This window comes from Rhinoraja longicauda, chromosome 10 (assembly GCF_053455715.1).
Source record: "Rhinoraja longicauda isolate Sanriku21f chromosome 10, sRhiLon1.1, whole genome shotgun sequence".
NCBI lineage: Eukaryota > Metazoa > Chordata > Chondrichthyes > Rajiformes > Arhynchobatidae > Rhinoraja > Rhinoraja longicauda.
The window spans coordinates 5256749-5274433 of record NC_135962.1 but is presented as its reverse complement, the minus strand read 5'-3'; the positions used below and the strand labels follow the sequence as shown (position 1 = coordinate 5274433).

At 47.5% G+C, this 17685-nt stretch overlaps 1 protein-coding gene across 1 annotated transcript in view; it reads left to right on the top strand.

The window, feature by feature from the left end:
* Positions 1-17685, top strand: part of LOC144597568 (1-phosphatidylinositol 4,5-bisphosphate phosphodiesterase beta-2-like) — a 134507-nt gene that overhangs the window by 84912 nt on the left and 31910 nt on the right. Inside the window, exons 23-28 of the mRNA XM_078407054.1 lie at positions 3645-3727; positions 6947-7016; positions 9837-9890; positions 12179-12371; positions 14295-14463; positions 17267-17343. Coding sequence (XP_078263180.1) covers positions 3645-3727; positions 6947-7016; positions 9837-9890; positions 12179-12371; positions 14295-14463; positions 17267-17343 — 646 coding nt within the window. The remainder of the gene's footprint in view (positions 1-3644; positions 3728-6946; positions 7017-9836; positions 9891-12178; positions 12372-14294; positions 14464-17266; positions 17344-17685) is intronic.

Sequence of the window (17685 nt, the reverse complement as noted above, 5' to 3'; positions counted from 1 at the left end):
GAAAAACCTTTCTCAAAATGGATGTCAAACCGAATCTGTATTAACCTTACCGTGCATGTCAACTTTGGTGTACCTGACCTAGGGGTGTGATACTCCATCTCAAATGGGTGTGATCTGTCCAAGGGAGTGTTTAAGAAGATATCAGGGACCTTTATCAGGGATCCTCAGACTGTGGAGCATCCTGGACAATACATGCTCACCCCCCCCATGACAGCTCACCCCCTCCATACAGCTCACCCCCTCCAAACAGCTCACCCCCTCCATGACAGCTCACCCCCTCCATGACAGCTCACCCCCTCCATACAGCTCACCCCCTCCATGACAGCTCACCCCCTCCATGACAGCTCACCCCCTCCATACAGCTCACCCCCTCCATACAGCTCACCCCCTCCAAACAGCTCACCCCCTCCATACAGCTCACCCCCTCCAAACAGCTCACCCCCTCCATACAGCTCACCCCCTCCATACAGCTCACCCCCTCCATGACAGCTCACCCCCTCCATGACAGCTCACCCCCTCCATGACAGCTCACCCCCTCCATACAGCTCACCCCCTCCATACAGCTCACCCCCTCCATGGTCAACCTACCTTCAGCGACGGACTGGTCCCACCAAGATGCAGCACGGAAAGCAACAGGAGATCCTTCTTCCCTGTGGCTATCAAACTGTACAACTCCTCCCCCTTTCTGTCGTGGGGTAGACTGACCCCCCCCCCCCCCCTCCCCCCAATCTTGGCACATCCCCAATCTTGGCACATCCCCAATCCTTTCCACTCGTCACTTTAATTTCAATAGACAATAGACAATAGGTGCAGGAGTAGGCCATTCGGCCCTTCGAGCCAGCGCCGCCATTCAATGTGATCATGACATCAGTCTGAAGAAGGGTCTCGACCCGAAACGTCGCCCATTCCTTCTCTCCCGAGATGCTGCCTGACCCGCTGATTTACTCCAGCATTTTGTGAATAAATACCTTCGATATGTACCAGCATCTGCAGTTATTTTCTTATACAATGTGATCATGGCTGATCATTCTCAATCAGTACCCCGTTCCTGCCTTCTCCCCCATACCCCCTGACTCCGCTATCCTTAAGAGCTCTATCTAGCTCTCTCTTGAATGCATTCAGAGAATTGGCCTCCACTGCCTTCTGAGGCAGAGAATTCCACAGATTTACAACTCTCTGACTGAAAAAGGTTTTTCCTCATCTCAGTTCTAAATGGCCTACCCCTTATTCGTAAACGGTGGCCCCTTGTTCTGGACTCCCCCAACATTGGGAACATGTTTCCTGCCTCTAACGTGTCCAACCCCTTAATAATCTTATACGTTTCGATAAGATCCCCTCTCATCCTTCTAAATTCCAGTGTATACAAGCCTAGTCGCTCCAGTCTTTCATGTTTCATGTGTCTTGTGCTATATGACTGTTGGCAGACCAATTTCCCTCCTGGGATAAATAAAGTTCCATCGTACTGTATCGTTCACTCCATATCTAATGTGATTGTCATGTTCGACAAGTGCTTGACAGATATTCCAAAGGACATTTAACTCTGTTTCTAATGTGATATTTTCTCCAAGGAAGAACGTAAAGTGCCAGTCCAGAGGGAAGTTGACACAGTGTTCTATTTCTGCTTTTGGACTATTAAACGGGAGAACATAGAGGGAGGTTTAATCCATATCCCTAATGCATTCCAGCAGCTCGGGGTTTCTGATGGAGCCTTGTGGAGGAAGCTTTACTTTCATTCAAAGTTATAGGTGTGTTTGAGAATGCCGCAAGAAGGGTGGATATAGGAACCAAAGATGGAGATTCGGCAAATAGATTTCCTGTACTCGCTGGAGTTTAGAAGAATGAGGGGGGGGGGGACCTTATTGAAACGTACCGAATAGTGAAAGGCCTGGATAGAGTGGAAGTGGAGAGGATGTTTCCACTAGTGGGAGAGTCTAGGACCAGCCTCAGAATTAAAGGGCATTCCTTTACCACAAAATGCTGGAGTAACTCAGCGGGTCAGGCAGCATCTCTGGAGAGAAGGAATGGGTGACGTTTCGGGGTCGAGACCCTTCTTCAGATTCCTCTAGGAAGGAGATGAGGAGGAATTTCTTTGGACGGAGGGTGGTAATTCTTTGCCACAGAAGGCTGTGGAGGCCAAGTCAGTGGATATTTTTAAGGCAGAGAGAGAGATAGATTCTTGATCAGTACGGGTGTCAGGGGTTATGGGGAGAAGGCAGGAGAATGGGGTTAGGAGGGAAAGATAGATTGGATGGCAGAGTAGTCTTGATGGGCCGAATGGATTAATTCTGCTCCTATCTCTTATGACCTTATTTCCAAAGGCTTTTGATAAGGTGCCACATGAGGGCCACTGCAAAATTTGCTGCTGGGAGTAATATATTTGTATTAATAATGGATTGTATCTCTCAGCAGAAGACAGAATCAGCATTAGATGCGTAATTTCCAACTGTAACTAGTGAGGTTACTCGGGAATTAATGTGGGATGTTTCAATGGGTAATAATCCGAGAGTGTGGTCCACAAGGGGTTGCAGCTGAATGCAGGTAGTGTAAGAAAATAACTGCAGATGCTGGTACAAATCGAAGGTATTTATTTCACAAAATGCTGGAGTAACTCAGCAGGTCAGGCAGCATCTCAGGAAAGAAGGAATGGGTGACGTTTCGGGTCGAGCCTCTTCTTCAGACTGATGTCAGGGGGGCGGGACAAAGGAAGGATATAGGTGGAGACAGGAAGACAGTGGGAGATCTGGGAAGGGGGAGGGGAAGGGAGGGACAGAGGAACTATCTAAAGTTGGAGAAGTCGACGTTCATACCGTTGGGCTGCAAGCTGCCCAGGCGAAATATGAGGTGCTGTTCCTCCAATTTCCGGTGGGCCTCACTATGGCACTGGAGGAGGCCCATGACAAAAAGATCAGACTGGGAGTGGGAGGGGGAGTTGAAGTGCTCAGCCACCGGGAGATCAGGTTGGTTGAGGCGGACTGAGCGAAGGGGTTGAGCGAAGGGATCGCCGAGCCTGCGTTTGGTTTCGCCGATGTAAATAAGTTGACATCTAGAGCAACGGATACAGTAGATGAGGTTGGAGGAGGTACTTTCTGCAGGTGCCATCTTCAGGGTCACCCCCCCCCCCTGATGTCCACCTTCCTCCAGGAGGAGCAATCCATGATCCCGCCTGCGGTCTACCACACCAAGACCTTGGAAGAATTACGCACAGAAAACAGACTGTATCTTAACCTGCTCTCGCCCTTTGCTCAACCCTCCCGATGAAGACTCTATGATCCAAAACCTCAGCACTGCATTCACCTACAAACACCACTTAAACATGGGCAATAGGTGCAGGAGGAGGCCATTTGGCCCTTCGAGGCAGCACCGCCATTCATTGTGACCATGACCGCAATCAGCAACCCGTGCCTGCCTTCTCCCCATATCCCATGATTCCACTAGCCCCTGGAGCTCTATCTAACTCTCTTTTAAATTCATCCAGTGAATTGGCCTCCGCTGCCCTCTGTGGCAGAGAATTCCACAAATTCCACAAATTGAAAAAAGGGATGACGTGTTTTGGCAGAGGCCGCGCGATCGTGCTTTTTTTACGCTTTTGTCCCTTTCTGCGCCATTATGAGTTTGAGCACTCAACACTGTGTTTGTCCTTGCAGATTTAACAAAGGCTTTGACGGACCCAATAAACTTTGTTCGCTCGTTGAGCGCCCAACTGGAGCAGTGTCCGTATGGCAACGAGGTAACGAGCAGCAGGGCAGGGAGATGTAAGGGGTTGAGTGTGTTGGCTGTGTGTGTCTTTGGGCTGACATGAGATTGTGAGCACTCACTCTGCACATGTACAGCAGTGTGTAATGGCAGTTTCTATACCTTCTCACAGTCCAACTTCGATAGCCATTACTGCTCGGGGATGTGGTGGTGATATAGCCTGCGCACACACAGCACTCTGAGATAGCAAAAATGAATCTTCCAAACGCTGTTTCTTGATTAATTGGTCTTTACTAAGTAGCACAAATCAAAAGAATAATTCATAGTTTATCGTTCTTATCAACTGTTTCCCCTACAAGCAACTCAGTCGTTACCGTGTGGTCGTTACGTGTGGTCGTGACCGTGTGGTAAAAAACTGTTTTCTCTCCATCCTCCGAGACTAAACTGACCCCCAATCTCTGTGGCTACACTAGCCTCCTCAGATGTAGACTCTCTACATATCAAATCCCACCTTCCAAAGTACAGACAAATAGAAACTAGAAATATTAAACATGGCCATAATATAATAACAGTCACTAATTTAAGTGTAAATGGCTCCTACACACCGGCCCCCTACAGAATGAGTGGGATTGAGTGTGGATGGGTATCTGAGGGGGTGAGAAAATTGCTTGTGATTTATTATTTCATACATTATTGTGATGAGAATGTGGGAGAGGTGACAAAACAAGTCACAATATCTACTTCATTTTCTGAAGTGCAAGACTCCTTCATGCCACCAGGTAAGTAATTGCGAGGCCATTTAATTGCTTGGCTTTGGTATTGGCTTATTATTGTCATGTGTTCCCAGATACAGTGAACAGCTGTGTTTGCATGCCATCTGGTCAAATCATACTATACATGGGTACAATCAGGCCATACATGTACAACAGATAGCTCAATGGGAAAAATTCCAGAGTGCTGAATATAGTTTAGTTTAGAAACACAGCATAGAAACAGGCCCTTTGGCCCACCGACCGCAGGCCGACCTGCTCGACCATAGTTCTATGTTATCCCACCTTCTCATCCACTCCTTACACACTCGGGGCAATATACAGAGGCAAATTAACCAACAAACCCACACAATAGTGAACAGTGAAAGGCCTGGATAGAGTGGATGTGGAGAGGATGTTTCCACTAGTGGGAGAGTCCAGGACCAGAAGTCTTAGCCTCAGAATTAAAGGACGTTCCTTTAGCAAGGAGATGAGGAGGGTGATTCTCGAGTCAGAGGGTGGTGATTCTTTGCCACAGAAGGCTGTGGAGGCCATGTCAATGGATATTTTTAAGGCAGAGAGATGGATTCGTGATTAGGTGTCAGGGGTTATGGGGACAAGACTGGAGAATGGGGTCAGGAGGGAGAGATAGATCAGCCATGATCGTCCTAATTCTGCTCCTATCACTTATGACCTTACGACGTTATGACACCTTTGAGATGTGGGAGGAGACTGGAACACCCAAAGGAAATGCATGCGGTCGCAGGGAGAACGTGCAAAGTCCATCCAGACAGTATTCAACCTGAGTCAACCTAGACAGTATTCAACCTGATGTCAGGATTCAACCTGAGTCTCCGGCGCTGTGAGGCAGCAGCATCACCAGTGGCGACACTGTGTGGCCTTTCAGCTTTTTAAAATTTTTATAATCCTATTTTTATTTTGATTTTCTAGTTCCATACATTCCGCAATGATACACATTCTCATTCACCTTAAACCCTCCGTAGTTAACAAATACTGCATATCCCAAAATAAAGCATACCACAGGCATTGGAAGCACTACAAGGATGGGTAATGACTTACTGGACATTTGATCAAGGGGGACATTTGATCAAGCCTTTCAGCTTTATAATGTTAGTCACAGAGAGAGTCCAGATAAAAATGAGTGCAAGATCTGCAATGAGGTAGGTTGGGAGATCGAGACTCCTCCACAGCTCTGAGACTGTGGAACAGCATCCCTCTCCCCATCAGAACTGCCCCCTCCATCGACTCCTTTAAGTCCAGGCTCAAAACCTATTTCTACTCCCTAGCGTTTGAGGCTCATTGAGGAGGCGCTGTGAACTGTTTGCGTGCTACTGTATGTTTCTTTTTTTTCCCCTTAGTACCTAATCAGATGTACAGCACTTTGGTCAACGTGGGTTGTTTTTAAATATGCTATACAAATAAAATTGACTTGACTTGACTTGACAGCTCATGGATAGACTGTTCAGTGGTCTGATAACGCTGTACACGAAGCTGTTCCTGAATTTGGTGATACGTGCTTTCAGGATTTTGTATCTTCTTCCGGATGGGAGAGGGGAGAAGAGGGAATGACTGGGGTGTAAACGTTCCTTGAGTATGTTGGCTGCTATCCCAAGGCAGTGTGGGGATAGAGTCAGTGGCGGGGGAGTCAGGTCTGGGATACATCCAAACCACTGCAATATCTTTTTTTAGTTTAGTTTGGTTTAGTTTAGAGATACGGCGCGGAAACAGGCCCTTTCGGCCCACCGGGTCCGCGCCGACCAGCGATCCCCGCACATTAACGGGGATCCTACACACACTAGGGACAATTTGTACATTTACCAAACCAATGAACCTACATACCTGTACGTCTTTGGAGCGTGGGAGGAAACCGAAGATCTCGGAGAAAACCCACGCAGGTCACGGGGAGAACGTACAAACTCCGTACAGGCGGCGCCCGTAGTCAGGATGGAACCTGGCGCCGCATTCGTTTTAAGGCAGCAACTCTACGATCTTGCGGTCTTGACAGAGGCTACTACCAAACCAGGCCGCGATGCACCCCAATGCAATGCTGTCCAATAGAATACTATCTAATTGAAATGCAAAATGTTTTTTTTTAATATTTTATTTTTATTTTTATTAGCAAGGAAAAAAGAGAATTACAAATATAAAGGTTATGGGGATAGATCCGGGAGATGATGAGTATAGTTGTACATCCAACCCTAAACTCAAGTTTTAACTTTAGTTTTAAAGTTTAGTTTTGTGTCAAACCCATTTACTTTTTTAAAAATTCAATAAATGGAGGCCAAATTAAAAAAAAAATAGATCTGGTTTGTCAATTAAGACAAACCTTATTTTTTCCAAATGCAAGGTAATTTTCCGTAATCCACTTTTTTAAGAGTGTGATTATAACACTTTCCTTGTGTTTCCTGGAAGTTGAGACTGATGTTCGCTCATGGATATGCTGCAATGGGACTGATGGGTCTCTCTTTGTACATTGTTTGCAGGTTGCCTCTAAGGACAAAGTACAAATACAACAGTGCGCCAATGAGGCAACGGACTCCAATGAACCATGCAGTAAGTCATTGCGATCGCTTCGCTCAACACCTGCGCTCAGTCCGCGTTGGCCAAACTGATCTCCCGGTGGCCGAGCACTTCAACTCCCCCTCCCACTCCCAGTCTGACCTTTCTGTCATGGGCCTCCTCCAGTGCCATAATGAGGCCCACCGGAAATTGGGGGAACAGCACCTCATATTTCGCCTGGGCAGCTTGCAGCCCAGTGGTATGAACATCGACTTCTCCAACTTTAGATAGTTCCTCTGTCCCTCCCTTCCCCTCCTCCTTCCCAGATCTCCCACTGTCTTCCTGTCTCCACCTATATCCTTCCTTTGTCCCGCCCCCCTGACATCAGTCTGAAGAAGGGTCTCGACCCGAAACGTCACCCATTCCTTCTCTCCCGAGATGCTGCCTGACCTGCTGAGTTACTCCAGCATTTTGTGAATAAATACCTTGGATTTGTACCAGCATCTGCAGTTATTTTCCTGTACTATATAATTTATATTGCTTTTAAATATATTATTACAGCCTGACGTAACTCAGAGTAAGACACAAAATGGTGGAGTAACTCAGCGGGTCAGGCAGCATCTCTGGAGAGAAGGAGTAGGCGACGTTTCAGGTCGAGACCCGAAAGGATCGAGACCCTTCTTCAGAGTCCTTCAGACTCGACCCGAAACGTCACCCATTCCTTTCGTCCAGAGACGCTGCCTGTCCCGCTGAGTTACTCCAGCTTTTCGTGTCTAAACCAGCACCTACAGTTCCTTCCTACACGTAGCTCAGAGTCATTCAGCTCACAAGGTTGTGCGATAACTTCTTCCCCCGAGCCATCAGACTCTTGAATTCGCAATAATCCGCCGCCATTATTTTATGTGCGAGTTACTTATTTATTTTTTTAATCAATTTTTATTATTTGGTGTTACATTGCGAGCCAGATGCAATGGAATTTCTTTCAAATATGCTCTTGTCTGGTGTATAGTTTTGAATGACAATAAAGTTATATTCATTCATTCATTCATTCATTCATTCATTCATTCATTCATTCAGGGGATGGAAGTATTATAACGGTCCTTTGCAACTTCTCACAAAAGAGCTAATTGCTTATCTGAATGGTGTCAAGTTAGGAAAAGGGGACATTCAACGAGATCTGTGTGTCCTAGTGCATCAGTCACTGAAAGGAAGCATGCAGGTACAGCAGGCAGTGAAGAAAGCCAATGGAATGTTGGCCTTCATAACAAGAGGAGTTGAGTATAGGAGCAAAGAGGTCCTTCTGCAGTTGTACAGGGCCCTGGTGAGACCGCACCTGGAGTACTGTGTGCAGTTTTGGTCTCCAAATTTGAGGAAGGATATTCTTGCTATTGAGGGCGTGCAGCGTAGGTTTACTAGGTTAATTCCCGGAATGGCGGGACTGTCATATGTTGAAAGACTGGAGCGGCTAGTCCGGTATACACTGGAATTTAGAAGGATGAGAGGAAATCGTATTGAAACATATAAGATTATTAAGGGGTTGGACACGTTAGAGGCAGGAAACATGTTCCCAATGTTGGGGGAGTCCAGAACAAGGGGCCACAGTTTACGAATAAGGGGTAGGCCATTTAGAACTGAGATGAGGAAAAACATTTTCAGTCAGAGAGTTGTGAATCTGTGGAATTCTCTGCCTCAGAAGGCAGTGGAGGCCAATTCTCTGAATGCATTCAAGAGAGAGCTAGATAGAGCTCTTAAGGATAGCGGAGTCAGGGGGTATGGGGAGAAGGCAGGAACGGGGTACTGATTGAGAATGATCAGCCATGATCACATTGAATGGTGGTGCTGGCTCGAAGGGCCGAATGGCCTCCTCCTGCTCCTATTGTCCATTGTCTATTATTGATTGATGGAACGGTACAGCGTGGAAACAGGCCCTTCGGCCACCAAGTCCACACTGGTTCCGTGCTATCCCACTTTCCCGTCCACTCCGGACACACTCGGGGCAATTTACACAGAGGCCAATTAACCTACAAACCCACACGTCTTTGTGATGTGGGAGGAAGCCCACACCATCACAGAGGGAACGTGCGATCTCCACACAGAGAGCACTCTCCGTTAGGATCAAAGCCAGGTCTCTGGCGCTGTGAGGCGGCGAGTCTACCAGCTGTGCCACTGTGCTGGTGATCACTTCTGGAATGAGCACCGCTGAGTTCAGCATTCGTTAAGAACTGTATAAGTACGTCAGTGCCATGATTTCTATGTGGAACCCACAACGTGTAAGTCTTATGTCAGTAGTGCTACCCGATGAGCCTCTGTTGCAGGGGATGGAGGGGTATCGATCATGGGCAGACCGATGAGATTAATTTATCTGGGGCTGTGTTTGGCACAGGCATTGTGGGCCAAAGGGCTTGGTCAGTGCTGCACCATGTTCTTTGCAACTTGCATTTCCTGGGGAGTTCTCTGACAGAGGAAGGTGAGAACAGCAACCAGGTGATACACTGGAGACAAAGAATTGAGGAAGCGAACAAGGAGAGGCGTTGGTGTAGGAAGAAACTGCTGATGCTGGTTTACACCGAAGATAGACACAAAAATGCTGGAGTAACACAGCGGGACAGGCAGCATCTCTGGAGGAGAAGGAATGGGTGACATTTCGGGTCGAGTCTGAAGAAGGGTCTCGACCCAAAACTTCACCCATTCCTTCTATGGAGAGGTGGTTGATGTGTGGGTGTTGACATGGACCCTGCCAGTCGCACTCAGACGGAACAGATCTTCCTGTTGCCGGTGGATGGAGGGATGTTGAATTCTCTGTGCAGACGGGGAGTGAGAAACGCATTTGATGCTGGATCTGAGACCAAAATAACCGGATGGTATTTCTTCCAGGTCCCAACAATCCTACCAGCCCTGACCTTGAGGAATCTTCCAAGGATACCATCGGTGAGTTCATTGCCATGACTCTTGTGCGTTTGGCACGGTATGAAGGGTGTGTTCACAAGAAATGTTGAAGTGCGGGATTCCTGAAAGTCTAACGATTCAGATTCAGATGAGTTTGCAGGACATTCCTCGTTGATATGAAGCACACAGTGTAAGCAATGTACATATGGCAATGATAAGTACAACAACACAATGATGAATGCAAGGCAGCAGAGTGGTGCAAAATTAACACAATCCAAGAGGAGTTTCATATAAAACTAGACCAAGCAGACCCGTTGGGCGTAAACCTCTTCTGCATTGGTGCATATAACACCGATTTCAATGAAACTTGTTCCACTGGTGGCACGGTGGCGCAGCGGTAGAGTTGCTGCCTTACAGCGAATGAAGCGCCTGAGACTCAGGTTCGATCCTGACTACGGGCGCCGTCTGTACGGAGTTTGTATGTCCTCCCCGTGACCTGCGTGGGTTTTCTCCGAGATCTTCGGTTTCCTCCCACACTCCAAAGACGTACAGGTATGTAGGTTAATAGACTGGGTAAAATGTAAAAATTGTCTCTCGTGGGTGTAGGATGGTGTTAATGTGCGGGGATCGCTGGGCGGCGCAGACTCGGTGGGCCGAAGGGCCTGTTTCCGCGCTGTATCTCTAAATCTCAAATCTAAAATTAGCACCAAAGGGACGACGGTGAGTAAGGTGGGCCTAAACATTGTCGCACTATCGTGCACTGTTTTGGCTGTAGTTCAGGAACAAACAAACAAACAAACGAGAGTTTTAGTATATAGATGTCACCACTCTCCAGCGGTGGTGGCGGGTGTATGGAACAAGCTGCTGGAGGAGGTAGTTGTGGCAGAGACTATCCCAACGTTTAAGAAACAGTTAGACAGGTACATGGATAGGACAGGTTTGGAGGGATATGGACCAAAAACACAGGCAGATGGGACTAGTGTAGCTGGGACATGTTGGCCAGCGTGGGCAAGTTTGGGACATGTGCTGCAGAATGGCGGCACGGTGGCGCAGCGGTAGAGTTGCTGCCTTGCAGTGCAGGAGACTGGGGTTCGATCCCGACTACGGGTGCCGTCTGTACGGAGTTTGTACGTTCTCCCCGTGACCTGCGTGGGTTTTCTCCGAGATCTTCGGTTTCCTCCCGCACTCCAAAGACGTGCAGGTTTGTAGGTTAATTGGCTTGGCGTGAATGTAAAATTGTCCCCAGTGTGTGTAGGATAGTGTTAGTGTGCGGGGATCGCTGGTTGGCGCGGACTCGGTGGGCCGAAGGGCCTGTTTCCTCACTAAGCTAAACTAAGCTGAACCAAAATGCCTGGAAGGAGTAGGTAATTTGTGCGACTGGTTTTATTCATTTGATCAGTTGCTGTCGAGCGCCCTGACTGCCCTCATTGGCCACAAGAGGCAGGGTGGAGCAGCAGGCAGAATGGGAGCAGATCTATGAGTCAGGACCAGCTTACATCCCCACTCACCAACCGTGTGAATGGATCAAAAATTAATCCATAAATAAATAACAGCCGGCCTTCTGAGGCCAGAGCAACTTTGACCCAGAAAATTATGTCTGTGTCTGAAAGAAGGTGAAGCAGCTTTTAAATATGCGATGTTAACTCGTCACCTCGAAGTAGGGCCTTTCTGGTTTCAACAGATTTCCAGGCTGAAATCTAACGAGCCTCTGTGCCTTCAATTTGGCAGCATCATTTGTGAAACCGTGTTGGTATTTTTCTGGGAATCCCGTTGAGTTAAATAAGGCAAGAGGTGAGGTACAGAGCCGAAAGTACATCTTGTGCAGCAGGTAGACCAGATGTTGCACACCTAACCAAGGTCAGCCTGCCAACAAATTAGAAGCCATCAACATTTAGAGTGATGCAGTGTGGAAACAGGCCCTTCGGCCCAACTTGCCCACTTGGTGACTGTTCCTTTTGGAAGCTGATGTGCAACGGTACGGCACGGTGGCGCAGCGGTAGAGTTGCTGCCTTACAGCGAATGCAGCGCCAGAGACTCAGGTTCGATCCTGACTACGGGCGCCGTCTGTACGGAGTTTGTACGTTCTCCCCGTGACCTGCGTGGGTTTTCTCCGAGATCTTCGGTTTCCTCCCACACTCCAAAGACGTACAGGTTTATAGGTTAATTGACTGGGTAAATGTAAAAATTGTCCCTAGTGTGTGTAGGATAGTGTTAATGTGCGGGGATCGCTGGGCGGCGCGGACTCGGTGGGCCGAAGGGCCTGTTTCCGCGCTGTATCTCTAAATCTAAAGCTAAACATATTGAAATGACCTTTCTCCCTCCAATGATAGAGGCATTGACCACTTCTGAGGTGAAGACACAGAAAGCGTTTATCAAAATGCAGAGGAAGCACGAGAAAGAGCTGAAGGAACTGGAGAAGAAGTTTCAGAAGAAGACAAATGAAGTGATGCAGAAATATTCTGGCATTTTCGCAGAGCAATGCAAGGGAAAACAAACGTTTAACAAATCATGCAAGAAAAAACGGTAAACATGCCATCTGAACTCCCGCTTGATGATGGAGAATGCAGAGTACACTAGAACTCAACAGGAGCTAATGAGAACATGAGAAGAAACAGCACTAAGTCCACAAACAACAAGACTCCACGAAAGTTACAAAATGCTAGGGTTCTCAGCGGGACAGGCAGCATCTCTGGAGAGAAGGAATGGGTGACATTTTGGGAAAGTTTGAGTCTGAAGAAGAGTCTTGACCTGAAACATCACCCATTCTTCCTCTTCAGAGATGCTGCCTGTCCCGCTGAGTTACTCCAGCAATTTAGAAACATAGAAAATAGGTGCAGGAGGAGGCCATTTGGCCCTTCGAGCCAGCACCGCCATTCATTGTGATCATGGCTGAACATCCACAATCAGTAACCCGTGCCTGCCTTCTCCCCATATTTCTTGACTCCGCTAGCCCCTAGAGCTCTATCCAACTCTCTTTTAAATTCATCCAGTGAATTGGCCTCCACTGCCTTCTGTGGCAGAGAATTCCACAAATTCACAACTCTCTGGGTGAAAAAGTTTTAATCTCACCTCAGTTTTAAATGGCCTCCCCTTTATTGTAAGACTGTGTGGCCCCTGGTTCTGGACTCCCCCAACATTGGGAACATTTTTCCTGCATCCAGCTTGTCTAGTCCTTTTATAATTTTACACGTTTGTGTCTAATTTGTCTCTGTCTTCGGAGTGTAATCAGCATCTACAGTCCCTTCCTCCACATTAAGACTCCAAGATTTGGCCTGGACCCGTGCTGTTTGTTAAATGTGGCGAAGCTTCTCCCATTTTTAGCATGGACATCTGGCTGCTGCATGGATGGGCCAAGTATGCATTGTGTCCTCATAGAATGCTGTTCCTGGGCCTCCATGTGCTAAACCTCCTTTACTGAGAACACCACATCACTGTCCACCTTCCTATCAATCACTTCCCCTTTGCTCCTTTCCCTTTCATCATCACCTTCTCTGACATTAATGTTAGTTTTAGTTAAATCCACTGGAGGCCAATTCTCTGAATGCATTCAAGAGAGAGCTAGACAGAGCTCTTAAGGATAGCGGAGTCAGGGGGTATGGGGAGAAGGCAGGAACGCGGTACTGATTGAGAATGATCAGCCATGATCACATTGAATGGCGGTGCTGGCTTGAAGGGCCGAATGGCCTACTCCTGCACCTATTGTCCATTGTCTATTGTCCTCCTCACCCCGACGTGTGTCCCCTGACCATTGCAATGCACTGCAGTGCTCGGACACGATTCCCGCCATGCTCTTGGCACCTGATGAAATGACGGTGAGGACTGGGGTGTGTTTCCAACCTGATGTTGACGTATCATTGGGCCCTTCAACTGGAGTGGGTACATTGGGTGGTTCTTTGTTGGCGACCTATCCCCTGCTGGGATGTGAGGCTTCACCACTTTTTAACGTGCAGCCCGGTGGCGCAGCGGTAGAGTTGCTGCCTTACAGCGCCAGAGACCCGGGTTCCATCCCGACTACGGGCTCGGCCTGTACAGAGTTCGTACGTTCTCCCCGTGACCTGCGTGGAGTTTTCTCTGAGATCTTCGGTTTCCTCCCACACTCCAAATATGTACAGGGTTGTAGGTTAATTGGCTTGGTGTAAATGTAAATCGTCCCTGGTGTGTGTGTGGGATAATGTTCGTGTGTGGGGCCGCTGGTCGGTGCGAACTCGGTGTGCCGAAGGGCCTTTACCTGCGCTGCATCTCTTTAAAAAAAAAATTCCATGGGGATTTTGTTTAACATATTTTGTGCTCGGAGGAAGGGATTAGCTATAATCTGGTCTTCTAGTTCATGGGGATTTTATTTGGTGAAGAGAAGAGGTTTAAATGAATATAGTTGCAAAACCATATTAGGCTGACGTATCGTGTCGGGGCCATTGATAGTCACTGTGATCCTCCTCCCGACTGCAGGAATGTCAGTAATGCTCCCGACTGTGCGCTCAGCAACTCTTCAGTGACCGGCGGGCCAGAGGCCGAGAAATGGGGTGAGCTCAGGGACAATATGGAATCAGATTTAATGCAAGTGCATGGTGACCAGTACGAACACACGAGGAACAAGAAGGAGCAGCACATCGCTGAGGTAATGGACCAAGCTGGCAGTGCCCAATGTGGGGGATGTGTTGGCGTTCTACATGTTTCCTGAGTCGTGGGTTTTCCAGTCACCCATTCTACCTACAAGCTCTGGCGCAGCGGTAGAGTTGCTGCCTTGCAGCGCTTGCAGCACCAGAGACCCGGGTTCCATCCCGACTAGGGGCGCTGACTGTACGGAGTTTGTACGTTCTCCCCGTGGACTGCGTGGGTTTTCTCCGGGATCTCCGGTTTCCTCCCACACTCCAAAGACGTACAAGTTTGTAGGTTCATTGGCCTGGTATAAGTATAAAAATTGTCCCTAATTGTGTTTAGGATGTCGTTAATGTGCAGGGATTGCCGGCCGAAGGGCCTGTTTCCACGCTGTATCTCTAAACTAAACTAAACTAAACTCTGGGATTTTCTCTAACCTATTCTAGTGATCCATTTAGGTCTGGGGATTGATTACACCCAGTGTTATATCATCTCCTCCTTCAATGTGCTTGCAGCTGGGGCTTGCATCTTTTGATCACTTTCTGATAGTGTCATAGAATGGTACAGTGCGGAAACAGGCCCTTCGGCCCAACCCGCCCACACCGGCCAACAATGTCCCAGCTACACTAGTCCCACCTGCCTGCGCTTGGTCCATATCCCTCCAAACCTGTCCTATCCATGTACCTGTCTATCTGTTTCTTAAACGATGGGATTGTCCCAGCCTCAACTACCTCCTCTGGCAGCTTGTTCCATGCACCCACCACCCTCTGTGTGAAAAAGTTACCCCTCGGATTCCTATTAAATCTTTTCCCCTTCACCTTTAACCTATGTCCTCTGGTCCTCGATTCCCCTACTCTGGGCAAAAGACTCTGTGCATCTACCCGATCTATTCCTCTCATGATTTTGTACACCTCCCTAAGATCTCCCCTCATCCTCCAGCGCTCCATGGAATAGAGACCCAGCCTACTCAACCTCTCCCTGTAGCTCACACCCTCTAGTCCTGGCAACATCCTCGTAAATCTTTTCCGAACCCTTTCAAGCTTGGCAATACAATCATCCTTCAGTCGCGCTGCCCTTGGTCTTTGTAAGGAGTTTGACAGAGTGCATTGCATGTCTGATTTTGTCAACACAAATGCCCGGAGGAATCACACTCCCTGGATGCGATGTGCAACGAACGCGGAAAGATTCCTCCATTGCCTTCCAAAGGGTTGAAAGTTCTTTGGTATTTCCCATTTTTCAACTTGGCCATCTCCCTTCTATTCAGCATATTAATATGAAAACATATTAACTTGGCAGGGAAATGTGTGACCCAATCTTTATCCATAAATTTTGAGCGATCCTTAGGAAGAATGCCCAAAGAAAACCTTAAAATTAAGACTAAATTTAGGAATTTTCTTAAGGTTTTATTAATAAAACTTCAAACAGTCATATGACGAGGAGAAAGCAATAAGTTGGCTCCAACATTTTGATCACTTTAAAGTCTTCATCCATTCTCCTGCCTTGCTGAAGAGAGTTTGGATTAAATATAAAATAGAGGTCCAAACTCTTACATTTAATCCAACCTATGGTTGCCCCTTGAGGGAATGAGATTGAATAGTTATTTTGCATCAGTTCATAAATTCTGGATAAGGTAAATTCTAAAGGGTGGTGGGTAAATGGAACGAGCTCCCACAGGAGATGGTTGAGTCAGATACTATAACAATCTGAAGAAGGGTCTCGACCCGAAACGTCACCCATTCCTTCTCTCCTGAGATGCTGCCTGACCTGCTGAGTTACTCCAGCATTTTGTGAATAAATACCTTTGATTTGTACCAGCATCTGCAGTTATTTTCTTACTACAACATCGAAAAGACATTTGGACAGGTACATGGATAGGAAGGGTTTAGAGGAATATGGGCCAAATATGGGCAGGTGGGACAAGTGTAGATGGGGTTTTCTGGTTGGCATGCGCAAGTTGGGCCGAAGGGCCTGTTTTACCGCTGTATGACTCGGTGCCAGAGAAGCAGAAAATTGCTAATGTAACATCCCTATTCAAAAAGGAAAGACCGAAAGCATGTAACTATAGGCCAATTATCTATCAACTATAAGGAGCAGCAGTAGAGTTGCTGCCTTACAGCACCAGGGACTCGGGTTCAATACTGACTACGGGTGCTGAATGTACAGAGTTTGTACGTTCTCCCCGTGACCTGCGTGGGTTTGTTCCGGGATCTCCGGTTTCCTCCCACACTTCAAAGAGGTACAGGTTTATAGTTTAATAGACAATAGCAATAGACAATAGGTGCAGGAGTAGGCCATTCAGGCCTTCGAGCCAGCACCGCTATTCAATGTGATCATGGCTGATCATTCTCAATCAGTACCCCGTTCCTGCCTTCTCCCCATACCCCCTGACTCCGCGATCCTTAAGAGCTCTATCTAGCTCTCTCTTGAATGCATTCAGAGAATTGGCCTCCACTGCCTTCTGAGGCAGAGAATTCCACAGATTTACAACTCTCTGACTGAAAAAGTTTTTCCTCATCTCTGTTCTAAATGGCCTACCCTTTATTCTTAAACTGTGGCCCCTGGTTCTGGACTCCCCCAACATTGGGAACATGTTTCCTGCCTCTAACGTGTCCAACCCCTTAATAATCTTATACGTTTCGAAAAGATCCCCTCTCATCCTTCTAAATTCCAGTGTATACAAGCCTAGTCGCTCCAGTCTTTCAACAATATCTCCCCATTGTCATTAACTCTCCTCACCCCGGCATTGCAATGATGACAGACTGCTCCAGGCAAAAAGACTAAACGACACCATCCAAATAATGATTTTGCCTCTGTACCAACAGCAAATGATCAAACTGGTGGAGTTGGCAAAGGAAAAGCAAGCAGTTGAACAGAAAAATTTGAAGGATTCAGCTGAAAGGTGAGGAATCATCAAGCAAACGTATGACTGGTTCTGGCGGATGGGGAATCTTTATCTCTGGTCCAGTGGGGTGGTGATGAAACTTCCAGTAGTAAATTGACTCAACGCCATGAGAAATCCAAAAGCCATGGAGTCCACACATCATGGAAGCAGGCCCTTCGGCCCAACTTACCCATGCCCCATCTACGCTAGTCCTATCCGCCCGCGTTTGGCCCGTATCCCTCTAAACTTTTCCTATCCATGTTCTTGTCAGACAACAGACAATAGGTGCAGGAGTAGGCCATTCGGCCCTTCGAGCCAGTACCAACATTCACCGTGATCATGCACTATCAGTACCCCGTT